We start from the raw sequence: 16,810 nt of genomic DNA, 5'->3' as shown, positions 1-16,810 counted from the left end.
CATGACGACAGTAGGAAAGGATTGTATTTCAGACTGAGATTGCCTTGCTTGTCTGGATTGATGACCTTTGTCAGCAGAAAAACAGGAGAATGACCCTACTAATTCTCCTGGACCTCTTAGATGGTTTTGATACCACTGATGATGGTATTCTTCTGTCTGACATGTTTTGGGCATTGGAGGGCACTATTTTGCAGTCATGCAGCTCCTACCTGATCAGAAGATTCCAGAAAACGATGATGGGAAGACATTCTTTCCCAATGAACCTTGTTCACGTTGTCCTACAGGGATCTACTCTGCCTCCCATGCTTATATGTTCATGAAACTACTAGCAGAGGCAATCTGGAGTGGGTTGTCCTTGTAATGCTAGCAACACCAAGCTCTTTCTCCTTTCCATCTGAACCAGATGTCTTCCTTGAACATCTGGTTGGTGTCAGAAGCAGACTAGACCAAAGTAAACACAGTGAAATGTACTCCAGAGAAGTTGCAGATGCTAACAATGGATGGCTCTAAAGTCAAAGAAGTGGTAGAATGGTCTGTCCTGTATGGAATCACACTCCCACTGAAAGAACAAGTTCACAGGTTGGAAGGAAGCCTTGAATACAGGGTTCCTGCTTTCTCAGGTGAAGGCTGTGGCTAAGCTTGCATCTATCAGTTCTATGCTTTTCTGGAAAAGAGAGACCTTGCAGCTGCATGCCCTGGTGACCTCTTGATTGGACTATGCTACTGTGCTCCACGGAGGACACCCCATGAAAGCACTTCTAAAAGTTCAGTTCGGCAAAAATGTGTCAACAAGTCTGGTGAAGAGTGGTACCACCAGGAGCATTAATACTGCACGTGTTCCACTGGTTTCCAATCTGTTTGGGGCTACTTTCACAGCACCAGTAGTTCTTACATTTGAAGAGTGTAATTTCTGTTTGCTTGATGGCATGCCTACTTCCATATGTATCTCCATGATCAAGGTCCAGTAATTAATCTCTGCTGAAGGTGCTGCTGCTTTGAGAAACTAGGTTGTCCTTGACAACTAAAAGAATGTTCTCTCTTGCTGCCCCATGTTTATGGAATTTGTTACGACTGAAGATTCATCAGATATGAGAACTTAGCCCATTCATATGGACAATTAAGGATAACTGAGCTGTAGTTCATTGTATTATTCTCCTTGCTGGTAACATAATAATGCCGATTTATTTTTGTATTTTTCTTTGGATGTTTTTTGCTTTGAGAATTCATCGGCGCAAAAAGTGCATTTTAAATACTTAACATAAATCATAGTATCATAGAATTGTAGAGTTGGAAGAGACCCCAGGGGTCATCTAGTCCAATACCCTGCAATGCAGTAATCTCAACTAGATCATACAAGGCAGATAGCCATCCAACCTCTGCTTAAAAACCTCCAAGGAAGGAGTCTGCCACCTCTCATGGGAGTCTGTTCCACTGTCGAACAGCTCTTACTCTCAGAAAGTTCTTGATGTTTAATCGGAATCTCCTTTCTTGTAACTTGAATCCATCAGTTCAGGTCCTACCCTCCAGAGCAGAAGAAAACAAGCTTGCTTTATCTTACATGGTAGCCCTTTAGATATTTGAAGATGGCTATCATCTCTCCTCTCAATCTCCTCTTTACCAGGCGAAACGTACCCAGTTCCCTCAACTGTTCCTCATATGGCTTGGTTTCCAGACCCTTGATCTTGGTCACCCTCCTCTGCACACATTCCAGCTTGTCAATATCCTTAAATTGTGGCACCCAGAACTGGACACAGTACTCCAGGTGAGGTAGGACTCCAGACTTATGTTGATGCTGCCTAGAATAGCATTCAATTTTTTTGCTCCTGCATCATACTGTAGATGCACGCTAAGCTTGTGGTCTACTAAGACCTCTCAATCAATCCTTTTCACATACCGTACGGTGGACGCTCGGGTTGCGAACGTGATCCATGCGGGAGGTACGTTCACAACCTGCAGCGACCGCAACCCGCAGCGCCGCGTCTGCGCATGCACGGGTTGTGATTCGGCACTTCTGCGCATGCGCGAGCACCAAAACCCAGAAGTAACTCGTTCCAGTACTTCCGGGTTTTGGCAGGTCCATATCCCGAAAACGTGCAACCTGAAGCGCCTGTAACCCGAGGTATGCCTATACTTTCAAAAGGTGGCACTTAATAGTCTCCCTTATACAGAGTCAGTCATCTAGCTACTTCTGTTGACTCGAAATACCTCTTCAGGGTTTCAGACAGGAGTCTGTCCATCCCTTCATGGAGATTTCAGGACTGGAACTTTGGTGTGCAAAGCAGTTGCTCTACCATTAAGCTTGAAAGAACATAAAAAGAAACTACTGGGCCAGGACAAAGACCCATATAGTCCAGCTCTCTGTTAGGCAGGTGCTCAAGGGAAGCTTGCAAGCAGAACCTGGGCACAGCAGAGCTCTCCTGCGATTCTCAACAGCTGGTATTCAGAGACCTACTGCATCCTGACAACAAAGACAGGGCATAAACATCATAGCTAGCAGCCCTTGATAGCTTTATGACTCTTTAGTAAATGAAGAGTTCACTATCTAAACTCGATATTGTAAAACGTTATAGGCAACCTGCTGGCCTTGGCCCAATGTTGTGTGGATGGAAGGAAGGAAAAAATGGGAGACAGCTGACTTCGGCATTTGGGTCAGTCTGCTGCCAGCAAACAGTCAGCGACAGTGTGATCCCCATTCCCTGGGTCAGGCAGCCCTTGACAGAAGGTTCCTCCTGCCCCCCCTTGGTAGAAGCACATCACACAGACTTTCACCACATCAAACGCGAAACCTGATGAGTCTGTCTTTGCACATTACAAGCGACAGCCAGCATAAAAATTCAACACCAAAATATCCATCACTGATAAAGCTCCCATCTCAGAGCGACGGCTAGATTAGGAATTACCTTTAGGGGGGGGGGGAGTATGGGCTGCTGCTCCTTTAATTGCACTCTGTGTCTCCCAGGAACAATGTTGCAGCAAGACCAGCCTGGCTTCATCCATTAGCCAGGGATACAGCAGTTGCAGAGAGCTTGCATCCTCAGTCCCTGCCAGAAAGAATCTTTACCACTGCCAGTTGTACTGGGGCTTCAGAGCTGAAGGGAAACATCCTCTAGTCTCCTCCATTAGCTAAGGCAGGGATCGGGGACCTGATCTGGCTGGTGGGGCCAGTTGCTCCTTAGCTCCTCTACCCCATGTGGACCAAGTTTGACACATGGGCAGTGCAACCAACCTGCCAATCACCTGAGACCACAGAGATGCTGGGACTTCAACGCACCACTGAAGGACTACGAACAGTCCTGCATGGTGCTTTGAAGCGCTGCTGATCCGTAGGCTTGGTCACTGCCCATCATCTGATAGGGGGGGTGACTTCAACCCTGCTTTTTTCAGGCAGGAACTGGCAGCACAAGCAATCAAGTTCCTCATGGGGGACTCGGCTGCACAGCTCATCGAGTGACATCTCTACCAGCCTCATATTCATCTTATTATATTGTTTCTTTATTAGATTCCCTCCCTTCATCTGAGGATCACAGGATGGTTCACAATATAAAAACACAAAAATACTTACCACAGTAACAAACAAAAACAATAAACCCCCCCATCTCAGTTTCAAAGGTAATAGACTATTTAATTTGTCAAAGGCCTGGGAGAAGAGGAATCTTTTTGCCTGCTGCCTAAAGATAGGTAATGAATGTGCCAGGAGCCTCCCTGGGAAGCCACCATAGAAAAGGCCTGTTCTCAGGTTACTGCCCTTTGGACCTCTTGTGATGATCACCTCATATGATGATCCAAGGGCCCAGTTTTGTTGATATGGGGAGAGGCAGTCACATATACCATCAGGAGTGGGGCAAGTGGGTGTGGTTGGAGGAAAAGAGCTTTGCGAATGAAGTTGGGACCTATGCCAGGTCAAATTTAGCCTGCAGACTGGAGGTTCCCTAACCACGAACTATTGGACCGTGTGTATATGTGTGTCTACTATTACAATCTATGGTGAGCTGCCTTGATCATGTGATTGAAAAGTGGGGTAGAAATTTTATACAAAAATCAAAATGAAAAGTGGCAAAACCTATCTTCTTCCCCCGGCACACTTTGCAGCATTCTATTGCTTTTAAGCTCTTTCTGCACGCGCTGGTTCCAATTCCACAAATAAACTGGACAGGGAACCAACTGCTTAAGTTTATGGAGTTGCGGCAAATAAGAGCAAAGTGTTGTCCTGAACATCTAGATTGGCCTGAAGAATTAGTGCAGGTATGTGTCTGCCAAGCTGAGAATCATGCCAGTGTTTCCAATTCATAATTGTCCATATGAATGGGCAAATTCTCATATCTGATAAATCTTTAGCCGTAACAAATTCCATAAACACGGGGCAGCACAATTGTACATACATGGGGCTAGTCTTGCCATGATAATGAATGGCTCCAGCCACCTCAGACTTCATGCAAACAATATATTCAAAATGCAAACTTAGCACTGCAAATTCATCCAGAGTTCATGCCAACATATCAACAAATAACATGAGGATATGAAATATGTAGTCATGTAGAAGAAATGCATTTAAGAAAAATGGCTATTCCCTCATGTCCACTAACAGGACTTCTTGTGGTTAGTTCAGAGCTAAATTTCAGAGCAATTTTAAAAGTGATCCTTTATGCAAGTTTCAACATGTTTAATGCAATTAAAATAGACAAGCAGAGCATTCTTACAGTACTTTATATACACAATGTTTTATGTGACAGATGTGCAGGAGCGAAGTACAGGTATATTAGAGGAAGTGATCATGCTAATGAGATTGCTTAACATTTAAAACAGAATATACATGTTCTTTCAATCACCAAGCAAAAGAATGAAGAAGAATACAAGCAATTTTAAAACCAATTTTTGTTTACAATCTTTTTTTTGAGATGAACTATCTCAAAGGCATGCTTGAGAACAGAGATTTCAAGCAAAGTTGTACAGAGCCAACCTAAATATGTCATTGGAACAGATCCATTTGTCGTTAATGTTCTTGAGAACAAACAACTGGTGAAATCCCATCACTGGATCATCATCCACCTACATTAAGAGAAGATGACATTTTAGATTCTGTATAAATATGGCCATCATGTAAACAGAAGCTCCATAGTAGTCTTAAACATAATAAAGCAAAATCCAACCAGATTTAAGCCCTTTTACGCCTCGCTGATTTCGGTGAAAAGATAAATCAGTGAAAACTTACAGTATGTCATTTTGATTACATTGTACCTTCTGTTTCATTTTCTGTGGCAGATGTATTGTATAGCATCTAACACACACACTTTCCATTTTTATTGCTCGGTTTATGATATTTTAAATAAATAAAATTCTGTTCGGACGCTTTGATGTTTCAGCTTTAACAATGAGGCAGCCAAAGATTTAAATGCTTTGCACATGCCAAAGATGCAATTAATTTTCAAACTTACCTTCAGCTGACCAACAACCATACTAAGGATACAGTTGTCAGGAGCTGGCTGGTGATCTTGGGATGTTATGTTGTGCTGAATTTTTTGGAAAGGGAGTCTCTAGTACCATAAAGAGAACAAGTGTTAGACCTGCCAAGCTTACTAGATAGAATACTAGCAACATGCAAAAACATGAGAAACAGAGCAAGTCAATCAGTGCTCTCCTTTCAGTTCCTCGGTTAAACTATTGGATTTAATTATTTTAAAACACACAACAGGCAGCAAGCTAGCCTTGCAGGGGGTTGGACTAGACGACCCTTGGATCCCTCCCAACTCTACGATTCTATGAACTACTGATTTTAAGTAGGAACATACCAGCAATTTTTCCATGATTGATGCTTTTCCTTGGTATTGCTGCCCTTCCCATGATAAACAAGAAGCATCTGTCTGCAAAAAGGTATACATTACTAAAACCTATACATTAAAAAGACCAAAGTAAAGCAAAGTACACAGGTTCAACCCCTTCAGGGAGCTCCACTCCTCATCCTACCCAGCTTCCCACAATTGTTTGCACACCCCCCCCCCCAAAGTTTGGCAAATCCTATGGCAGTATTTTCTGGGTCCTTGGCTCAAACTGCAAGCACTTCACATTGGAAGGGGGCAACACTGTGACCGATAAGAAAACACACTATTATGCCTAAAATATTTGGAAAACTTCAATCACAAGACTCTACCTTCAACTACCGATAGGCATAAAAGGAAGCTGCCTGGGATCTAAAATTTACAGTATTTTGTTATTAACAGACACAAACAACAGCATCAACAGACCCAAGTTTTGGTTAGGCAGCTCAACCACATCTTAACTTTTCCTGCTTTAGCAAAGATGCCAAGTCAATAACCCAGGACCAATGAGAAAACAGTCTAAACAAAGGTAAGTTGGTACATACATAAAGTGAAGCTAGTTGTTCCCTGTTGGTATCAAACTGCTGGTAATACAGTTGTATAAAACTTGTTCCAATTTGCTCCCAAATAGGTCTTTCTGCCATTTTGCACGCCTACAAAGGGAAAACGAACGTCAGGCATGTTTAATTAACAAAACCTAGACAGTCACAAGCCCACCCACAATGGAACTATGTCTGGAGGTATAAATGTACAACATAAGGTCACATTTAAGCTTAGTAGGAGTGAAAGAGTGAACATTAAAGTTGCACAATAACTCAGATATGAAATTTTACATTTATTATTTTCCTTTTGCTTATCATTTGGGTAAGACAGGACAGCAGGACCTACTGCTGATAAACATGTTTAGGCTTGCCCTTGATCTTCTGGACAAACTCAGAATTTACTTGGAAACTGGTTGAACTTACTTCTAAGTAAACACGTATAGGATTTGGCTACATAAGCCAATGAAACGTTTCTTGGAGTAAGCCCAGCTGAATTCAGTGGGACGCCCACGTAAACACGCCTAGGATCAAGAAGTAAAACTGCAGTCCATTGTGCTACGCAGGTAAAAGTAAATCCCATGGGATGCAGTGGGAACAGGCATGCATAGAACGGCACTCTGATGCTGCAGCCCTAAACAGGCTTACTTGGAGAATCTCACTGAACTGAAGAGGACTTGCTGCTCCGGCAAACGCTGGAAGAGCACTGGGGAAAGCGAGGATAAGGGAGCAAAAGCGAGAAACTCGTGTACATCTAGGGAAAGGATCGGTGCAGGAGAACAGCTCCTAACGTGCAGCGCCAGATCAGACCGCTCTCTTCTTTTAAAAGCAGTTATGCGTTCAAAAGCTGCACCCACTTCCAAACTACGCAGCGCCCAGCCATTCCAAACCAAGCTCCCCATCGCCAGGGCGTTGCACGCTCAACAAAGCCCGCCGTTTGCTCCCCAGGCTTGGATCTTGGCGCCCAAGCGGCCGACTCACCCGGCAGCTTGCCCGCCCGTTGTGGTTGCCTGCGCGCTACCTCCTTCCCAGCTCGACTCCAACCCTCTGCTTATCTCCAGCCTATCGCCAGCAGCCTCCAAAAGAAGTCGGTTGGAAACCGATTCGGATTTTAAGCGAAAGCATTCAGCCACCGCGCCGGATGCACGGGACCAGGGAGCAACCTGGAGGAGTGCTTCTGGAAGCCGAACACCTAGGGTTTGAAACGCACGTGGGGATGGCTCCCCCCACCGCGTCCCGGTTGGGAGAATGAATATCTGGAATCCGCCCGCATTTTGGGAATCACAACACACACACAGTAACTCTCTGGAAATTTGGCGCCATTAGAAGTCTTCCCGCCCCCACAAAATAAAGAAACTTTCCCGTATCCCCACCTCCTTAGCAGCCGCTTCTGTCCTAACAAACACGTGGGTCACCAATGCAAACTCGTTAGAACCATCAGATGGCGCGCCGACCCCGGCGATTTAGAATACGTCACACCCTCTTCGGCCAATGGCAGCCTGAGCGCCGCCACCTCAAAGGCATTTGGAATACTGGGCTGGCTTTGATGTTCGCTCCTAAAGCGGCATGTTAGAGACACTTCCTTGTTCTACTCGTCGCAGTGCTGCTCGGTTAGTGGGTAAAAAATTAGCCATGCAGAATCTTTGGCATGAGATAAAACTGGCAGAGCATGCATTAAAATCCGTAGGCGAAAACACGAATTTCTGGCTCAACTTCTGCTTTATACGTGTTCGCTCTTTCAAAGCTTTTGAGGGAGAAAGGTCATTGGATAAGAATTCACAGCACAACGAAAAGTATTTGCCTGTAAGGTGCCATGGACTCCTGACAGGAGGTCAGTAGGGCTAAAGCACAATCCTGTGGGTGCCTATTCAGAAATAAGTCAATTTAGTTCATTGGGACTTAATCCCAAGTAAGTGGTTGTAAGAGAACGCTGCTGTTCCTCTGGTTGCTGGCAACCAATGTTAATGCTAATGTTCCTAAGTGGGCTTTAAAAAAACCTAAAAACCATATATCTGAAGCACATTTCCCCCTCAAAAGAAGCCTAGGAACTGTATAGTTTTATCAAGAAAACTGGGAATTGTAGCTCTGATGGGGGAAGCTACCTTTCCCAGGATTCTTGGGGGCAGTGCTTTAAATGTACGATGTGTGCAGTGCCTACGAAATAAGAAAAGCCAAGCTAGATCAGACTAGTCCCATTCTAACTACGGTAGTTTCCTAGTGGCCAGCCACCAAGAAGCCTATGGAAAGCTTGCAGGCAGGGCATGAGCCCAAATATCCTCTCCCTACCCACCCTGGCATTCAATGGCATTACAGCCTCTGATACCTGAAGTGCTACACAGCTATCACCAACAGTAGTTATTGATAGCCTTATTAGCCATGATTTTTTCTAGTCCTCCTTTAAAGCCATTTAAGGTGGCAGCCGTCACATCTTGCAGTAACAAATTCCATAGTTTCAACTCTGGGAAAACAGCAGGCCGTTATTCAGAGCCAGTGGGGGACGATTAGAGCAGGTGTTGCCAATGGACACACGTGTGCCCAGAGATCTTACCTGATGCTCACAGGTTCCTTTCCCCCCTTCTAAAATTAGGCTTGGAAGATGCATTCTGCTGTAGTCGACATGTTATGGTGTGTGTGGTGCCCATGAGTTTCTCTGGTTTACAAATGGGGCCTCAAGGGGGCTGGCAATCTTTGTTGAGACTAGGGTCTGGGAGACCCGTGTTCAAACATTCACTTAAGCCATGAAACTTGGTGGGTGACCATGGGCCATTCACCATCTCACTCCCTCCCCTCACAAGGCCATGAGAAGGATAAAATGGGAAGAGAAAGAAGCTAGTATACCACCTTGAAGTCCTTGATGGCAAGGTGGAATAGAAGTAATAGTAGTAGTATTACTAGTAGTAGTAACTTTGCCAGCTCTATCCCTTCTCCTCCAGCCTAAACACAGCTGCATGGGTTACCTGCCAACTTGCTGGATAACAAGGTTACTGTCTTTATCTTGGGGCCACTTCTGATATGGCTGCTTTGGGGAAGAGAATTATGGAAGGAGCCACAGTTATTTAATCCATCAATCCATTGTCACAGTTATCCCGCAGACCACTTTCTTAGTAAAATTATTGGAGGCACTGTTCTGTCTCTCACTGGAGATACTGCCAGCATTGCAGAATCTCATGTCTCATGTCTACCGGTCGTAGTATTTGGACTTAGTATAGGAAAACAGTTAAGAGCATTAGCCACGTATTTATTTCCAATCTCAACACATCTCAGTGGGTGGCTGTAAGAAAACTACTAACATTAAGTGTCATCTTGTCTTATAATGGGGGGGTACTCTTACTAGCTGACCTCATAGTGCTGTTGTAAAGATTGCTGGAAAAAATGTGATAGAAGACTGACCCTGTCAATAGTAAACATGGTTATTACTCGGATACCAATTAAGTTCCAGTGATACAAGTTATAATGAAGATAGTTTGGTACTGTCACTGTTGTTCAAATGTAAGTTATTGTGTAGATTAAATTGAACAGCTGAGAAGAATTGTCCAATTGTTTAATAAAAACAGTTTGAAACAAGGTTTTTAAAAAATATTCTATGAAAACTTATGGTTTTCCTCCGCTATACAGTATACTGTTTTAATGGTGAAAAGCAAAATCCTTATTTTAAACACCTCGTGTATATACCTACTTAGAAATAAATTTGACTGAGGTTAATGGGGTTTGCTCCCAGGTAAGCCATAGTTTTGTTTTACAAGTTTACTTGTGCTCAGTGGTACTGTTATCTACTTCCAGTCTATCTTCCATTTCCTGCAATTCATCCTCCAGTTCATTTTCCAGTTCATGTGAGGACGCAGTGTCATTGTCCCAATCATCTTCACTGTATTTGTCCATTAGGTATTTCTGAGGTGTAATTCCATCATCAAAAGGTTTCTTGGCTTTCTTCCACCTCACTTTCTTGCGCTTTTGTATCTCAGCCAGCTGTTGCTTCTGCTGCTCTGACAATCCAACTCCTTCTATTTCCTTGTCCTTAGTCATTTTTTTGTATTCCATTATTTGCTTATTTAATGCATCATGATCAATTCCAAACAGATTATCACGCATGCAGGAAAGGGACGAGTCCGGGTATGTGGTGGCTTTGGTGTATCGTCGTTCACTGCAAGAAAGGGATAAAAAAGTAAGAACTGTAGCCCTAACTGTATGTGATACTTGTCCCTAATTTTTGCCAATTTCCCCCCTCCCACTGCAGCCCACAATGTTCTGGAGGGTCCCTCAATTAGAGAGACAAATACTGCATTTTAGGAAGGGAACACTGAGACTACAGTAGGAAGGAGGAGTGGAAAAGTCTTTCACCTACCACAGGCACACAACTCTTAACCAAACCAACAGTAGCTTAAAACACATCTTAAAATATTTTAACTAGTTTTTCCAAAGCGTTACATTTGCGTTTATAATTTTATACCTGAAATCATTTTGAACTGATTCCTTTCCTTCTTCTTCTTCAGGCCCAAAATCAGCAGTTGCCAATAACTTCTCAATCTGCAGGAAAATAAATTCACACGCATTTAAGATATCCAGAAATAGGGCCGTTTCTTTGCACAATCAAGAAGTTAAATAAGTTGAAAGCCCTCATTACCGTGCATCATGGTAAATCAATCTAGGGTTTACTGTATGGATCAGGCTTCCTCAACCTCAACCTGTTTTGAGACTACAATTCCCATCATCCCTGACCACTGGTCCTGCTAGCTAGGGATCATGAGAGTTGTAGGCCGAAAACATCTGGAGGGCCAAGGTTGAGGAAGCCTGGTGTGGATTCTGAAAAAGGAACAAACCTTGCCTACAGCTAGTGGTTAGTGAGACAGTTTAATCACAGGCCTGGGTCTGAATGACGGTATGGGAGCAAAAAAGGACCAAGGAGGAGCAAAATGGCTGCAAGCTCATCTCCAGGAGCTTGCATGTTTGTGGACTTCCAGTAAGCCATAGCTTGGTTTAATGTGTTGTGCAAACAATATGCCCCTGAAATGTGATAACGCTTTTCAGTTGCTTGGATGGATGGATGCATGTGTAGAAAATTCTGACATACACAATTGGAATGTAGCATATTGCACACAGGTAAGTGTCGTACCCATTGATTTTACCATTTTTGCCACTGGCCACAACCCTTCGCCCTGCTCACTGCTGGCATGTGACCCCTGTCCACCCAGCAAGTTGCTCATGAGGAATGTGGCCTTTGGACTGAAAAGTGGACCCCACCCTGGATCAGCCTAGTGCAATAGTATATTTCTGTTAACAAGTTGCTATGAATGCATCCCAAAATGGCTTTCCCTGGTTTTCTGTGGCAGTGGGATGGGGGAGGGGTGGGAGCAGTATCCCATCTCCATGCTGCAATTACCCTGACAATGCATATTAACAATACAGTTATACCATTTCTTCATTACCTCTCTTATAGCAGCATCTTCTTTGTCTCTGACAAACACTAATGAAGGAACGGTTCCTAGGACCTGATGTGAAATCAGAAGGTGTCTGTAAAAAAAAAAAAAGGAAGGAAGGAAGGAAGGAAGGAGAAACATCTAATATTAAAATCAGCTACAACATTTGTTAAGTGTTTGAAGAAAATCAGAATCAAAAAACAAAGATAGAATGAAAAAAATGAAGCACTGTAACAACTTCTAATTACTCTATCGGAAAATTATCCAGTTTTCAAAGAGTAAAGTAGGCCCACCCCACTTTTGTGGCAAACCCCATTCCACAGGGCCATGTCCGCTAACAGTACCCTTGCGGGGATTTCTTGCAAAGTGAGAGTGATGCACAGGAAACAAGCCACTCTTTCCTGTTTATTCAGCAGTGCAGCTTCCTCTTCTAGAGCAGATTCTTGCAGATCCCAGTCAAGTAGGTTCCAATGAACGGAAGCAGAAACGTATTTTGTATGTGTGTTTTTGAAAACTAACATGGACTGCTCTGTGTATACACAAAAATGCTATTTTGAACACTTGCATGGAAGTGTATTTGTTTGTGTGCACATGAGCAAGCATGCATATCTGCCTGTGCATGTTGCATAAGAATGTAACTGAAGGAAAACAGTACATACATGTTTCCACATGTGCTGAAGGTGCTTGCGAGCCTAACAGTGTAACATAAGCAAGCTAAACTTGGGCATTTGAGTAACAAAAACACCATTTGACCAGTTAGACCAGGAATGGCCAAACTTGGCCCTCCAACTGTTTTGGGACTACAACTCCCATCATCCCTAGCTAACAGGACCAGTGGTCAGGGATTATGAGAATTGTAGTCCCAAAGCAGATGGAGGGCCAAGTTTGGCCATGCCTGAGTTAGACAATCATATATTGGCAAACTATTTTTAATGTGTTAGTTAAAGAGATGCTTGAATTGTGAACAGGTTTAATATTTATGCTAATCACAGAAGCACTTTTTAAAGATGAATCACCATCTTTACAGTGTTAGACAAAGTTTTTATATCACCTACATAGTGGCATTTTAGACTTTGGAAATTTGACCACAGCCAAATAATAAACCAGTCAATTGACCACATATTCTTAAGTCCAGCACTCAACGTACCCTTTTAAAGTTGCCAATATGGCCTCTAGACAAGGACATTCACCCTCCTCTGGATACAACACTGTAGTACCTTATACGTGGACCACTCTTCTGTAGAACCTTCTCAATGTAGTCATCATGTTCCACACTGCCAGTAGTCTTCCAGTAGATACGACATACTGAAAAATCTGCTGTGAGGGACGCCTATGGAGTTCAAAATGCCAATTGTAAGGGCACATTTTACATGGTGAAGAACTCTAAGCTTGGAAGAGGGCAGTGACAATAATCCCATTACATACAAGAGGTTCAAGAAGAGGATTAGTATTACCTAAGCAAAGCAAATCCTGACAACAATACGTGTGTATCTAGCTGTTCACTTCCCATATCCAACTTTTTCTACTTATGCCCGACTTTTGACAGGGAGTGATGAATATCCTGCATTAACCAAGGGTTGGACTACAGGCCCTTTTCCAATTCTGTTACAGTTCTTGCAGTCAGACTGCAACAAACCATCGTGAAATATGTAGAACAGGTTTCATGACTGGGCTTTGACTGTCCTATTACATTTCTGATCTCACAACTTTATATTAGGGACTTTGCTGGATTGACTCCTTTTGTACTTGCCTTAGACAATTCCACGTTGAGGTCATAAACTTCTTGGCCAGCCTCAAAGGTACTCAGGACATCTCTCACAGCTTTGAACAGCGGAACATTTAGGGCTCTTTTACGTATGCTGTCTTCTGTCTTCACTTTTGGTGGACGAAGCTTTAAAATACTTGCCAAGTTGGATGGCTTGTGTGCCTTTAAAACAAACAAACAAAAAGATTGCTGAGAGGAATATCTTGTGCATCAACCATGACCTACTTTTCCATTGTAGTTGTATTTCCGATTTAAAAATCTGTCTGTGCTTACCAGGGAAGAGCCCAGTGCAGGACTATCATACCAAAACTTCTTCCTTTCAAAAAAAGAGAGAGAGACTATATGAGTTTTATGGATTTAACATGAGCGATAATGTATCAAACATATGTCAAAATACAGCAGCACTATTCTAGGGAGAGGCAGATGCAGAGCCGTCTTTCCCATATGGCTGAGTGGTTCGTTGCGCCAGGGCACCAGCCTCTCAGGAGCACCCCATTGAGTGGAGGAGCTGCGCGGCTTTGTCGGCGGCCTCCCCTTTCCCTGCACACCCGCCAGCTGCGCCTCGCCAACCATATGGCTGGCGCATGCGCAGCTTGCCTCCCAAGCCTCTGTGGGGATTGCTCTCCCACAGCGGCATGGGGGAGAGTTACGCACGCACACACCCCATGGCTGGCAGTGCGCAGCTTCGCCCCCCCCATCTGTGGTAATTTGGGGGCGGTGAGTGGATATTTGCACCCCAGCGCTGCATCTGCTAAAGACGGCCCTGGGCAGATGCACTTGTCATCTGAGGCCCTTCTCTAGACAGGTTCAGAGAGTGGCAATAAGAGAAAGGGCCTTTTCCGTGGTGGCTCCCCATTTGTGAAATGCTCTCCCCAGAGAGGTTCAATTGGCGACCTCATTACATGTCTTTAGACGCCAGGCAAAAACATTCCTCTTTACCCAAGCCTATGGCTTTTAAATAATCTATGGCCTGCCCTGGAAAAGTGTGGGGGAGAGGACGGTTATTATGATGATGATTTTACTATCAGGCTGTCTGTCAGCATGCTTTTTACTATGTTTTTGATGTTTTGTAATGTATTTCTAATGCTGTACACCACCCTGAGATCTTTTGATAAAGGGCACTATATAAATTGAAACAGGAACAACAATAACAGCAACAATAGCCTGGATCCTTACTGCATCCGGGGGTTAGAAGGATCTCCCATACGTTCTACTTCCCTGCCGCCCCCCACCAACTCATAATAATAATAATCAGTAGAAAGTGCTAAAGGAGGGGCCCAATCCCCTCCTTAAGGGGGCTGGGTGGGATCAGAAAAACAATTCATTGCCGTTTATGAGCTTCCTGGGCAGCAAGTGTCACTGATACTCTGCACAGGGCCTAGTGAACAGCAGTGAGAGCTCAGCTGGTTCAGCACCAGGCTCTTAATCTAAGGGTTGTGGGTTCCAGCCCCTATTGAGCAAAAGTATTCCTACATTGCAGGGGGGGAGTTGCACCCTCGCGGTCCCTCCTGACTCTACAATTCTATGACTTTATCCTTTCCCAAAAGAAGTCTGCCTTACTCAGAGAGGTAAGGAAAGTATTGCAAATCTATGGCTGTCATACCATAATAATAATAATAATAATAATAATAATAATATTCGGGGTGGGGGGTGCGTTACTCACTTCTTTTTAGAGAGGAACTTCTTGAGCTGGTTCCTGGAGCCGCAGAGGGCGGCGGAGCAGCGCAGAGCCCGGCAGCCGGGGCAGCCCAGCCGAGGCAAGCCGAGGCCGCCGTCCTGAGGCCGCCACCACCAGGCTGCAGTCCCGGGAGGCGGAGTCGCTCGGCTGCTGGCAAAGGCTGCAGCGGCCGCGCTTCGAACGCCCCACATGGCGAGCCAGGGACCCTTCGCCGCGCAGGAGACCTCCCCGTCGGCTGGAAGCAGCTCCGCGGCTCCTCGTCGCACCGCAAGGCCCTGGCAAGGGCAAGGTCTGTCGCAGGAAGCTGCTGCCGCAGCGCCCCCAGCGGCCATGAAGCACTCTTTTCGCCACAAAGCATCCGTACTCGCAAGCCGTGAACACCTGGCGGCGCCCGGCGCCTCTGAGTCGGTCAGCGCAGCCCTTCGGCAGTCATGCTTCGCATTCCCATGAATGCCCACGCGGGTTGGCTTTGCGATCGCTCCTGTCGCGAGGTGGCCGGGCACATGCAGGGAATATTGCTGCTTTGTTATTACTACAGTAAATTATATGCTGATGGTGACAATACAAATTATTTGTGGGGGAGGGGGAACCATGTATGGTGTAGACTTGACCTTATGACTGATATCTCTTTTTTGGTGATATTTTTTAATTTTATTACACATTTTAACATATGTAAATCTCTATGTATATATATTTTCCTTATTCCTACCCCTGTGACTTCCCTCCATCACTTTACAGCTTCTTTTGTTTTTGTTCCTTATTCTATTCTGTTGTGTATTTTATTTGAATTTTCCCCATAAAAGTCTGTCAATATCTTAGCTTTACAAAATTTAGTCAATGCATATCAATAAATTTGTTTTAGAACTATGTTTTGTCATATATTCTTCCACGCATTCCCATTCTTTCCTTAGTTTCTGATTTGATCGATATCCGATAGCTGCTGTCATTCTATAAATTCACAGTTTATTTTGCCAACCCATTATTGATGGGACAATGTCCGCTTTCCAATTTTTGGCTGTTAGTATTCTGGCAGCAGCTGTAGCATATAAAAACACGTTTTTCTTGTTGTTGGGGATGTCTCTTGATACAATGCCTAACAGGAGCACTTCTGGTTTTTCCTCAAATGATGTTTTAAACATCTTTTTCAGTTCCTCATGAATACTACTCCAGAATTTTTTGATTTTCCCACATCCTCACCATACGTGGTACATCGTTCCTTCTACCATATTGCATCTCCAACAAGTGTTAGTTTTTAATTTGTAGATGTCGCCAGTTTAGAGGGAGTCATATACCACCTGTACATCATCTTCATAAGATTTTCTCTTATTGTGTAACAAGCAATAAATCTTTTATCTTGCTTCCACAATTTTCTCCATTGCTGCATCTGGATGGTATGTCCGGTATCTTGGGTAACAATACAAATTATTATTACCGTAATAATAATAATAATAATGTTCGTTCCACCAAATTCCATGCAATTCATTGCCAATTAAGGTTGAAATGTGTACTCATTCATTATACATTTGAGTGCTTTCTTTTTTTCTCAGTAAGGCTACATATTTCAAACCCCAAATAGTGCAAGAGTGGGACTGTTTACAGCC

The 16,810-nt window shown here is 43.9% G+C and overlaps 2 protein-coding genes and 1 long non-coding RNA gene across 4 annotated transcripts; all 3 read right to left on the bottom strand.

Annotated features, from left to right (window-relative positions):
- Positions 1-4,639: 4,639 nt before the first annotated feature.
- LOC309374586 (nuclear transport factor 2-like) lies at positions 4,640-7,876 on the bottom strand. 2 transcript variants are annotated; one of them, XM_081919646.1, is made up of 6 exons: positions 7,726-7,839; positions 7,334-7,428; positions 6,359-6,466; positions 5,787-5,858; positions 5,433-5,531; positions 4,640-5,046 (listed from the first exon to the last, which is right to left on the bottom strand). In XM_081919646.1, exons 3-6 carry the CDS (start codon positions 6,455-6,457, stop codon positions 4,933-4,935), a joined length of 384 nt encoding a protein of 127 aa, XP_081775772.1. In that variant the 5' UTR covers positions 6,458-6,466; positions 7,334-7,428; positions 7,726-7,839; the 3' UTR covers positions 4,640-4,932. The 2 variants fall into 2 exon arrangements, with proteins under 2 accessions (XP_081775772.1, XP_081775773.1); XM_081919647.1 differs by lacking the exon at positions 7,334-7,428 and having other exon boundaries at positions 7,726-7,876.
- Positions 7,877-9,879: 2,003 nt separating this feature from the next.
- On the bottom strand, positions 9,880-15,582 carry RBFA (ribosome binding factor A). The gene is given in 8 exon segments (XM_081919512.1): positions 9,880-10,493; positions 10,800-10,876; positions 11,776-11,860; positions 12,984-13,096; positions 13,517-13,693; positions 13,805-13,847; positions 15,195-15,432; positions 15,435-15,582. Coding segments are annotated over 8 exon segments (1,263 nt in total). The 5' UTR covers positions 15,568-15,582; the 3' UTR covers positions 9,880-10,096.
- LOC309374529 lies at positions 12,338-12,976 on the bottom strand. The gene is made up of 2 exons (XR_014170617.1): positions 12,673-12,976; positions 12,338-12,549 (listed from the first exon to the last, which is right to left on the bottom strand). It is a non-coding gene; the product is annotated as an uncharacterized lncRNA (long non-coding RNA).
- Positions 15,583-16,810: the final 1,228 nt, after the last annotated feature.

Source organism: Podarcis melisellensis, assembly GCF_964234715.1.
Source record: "Podarcis melisellensis genome assembly, chromosome: 7".
NCBI lineage: Eukaryota > Metazoa > Chordata > Lepidosauria > Squamata > Lacertidae > Podarcis > Podarcis melisellensis.
Note: the sequence above shows the minus strand (reverse complement) of the source record. Positions and strands in the feature narration are given on the sequence as shown.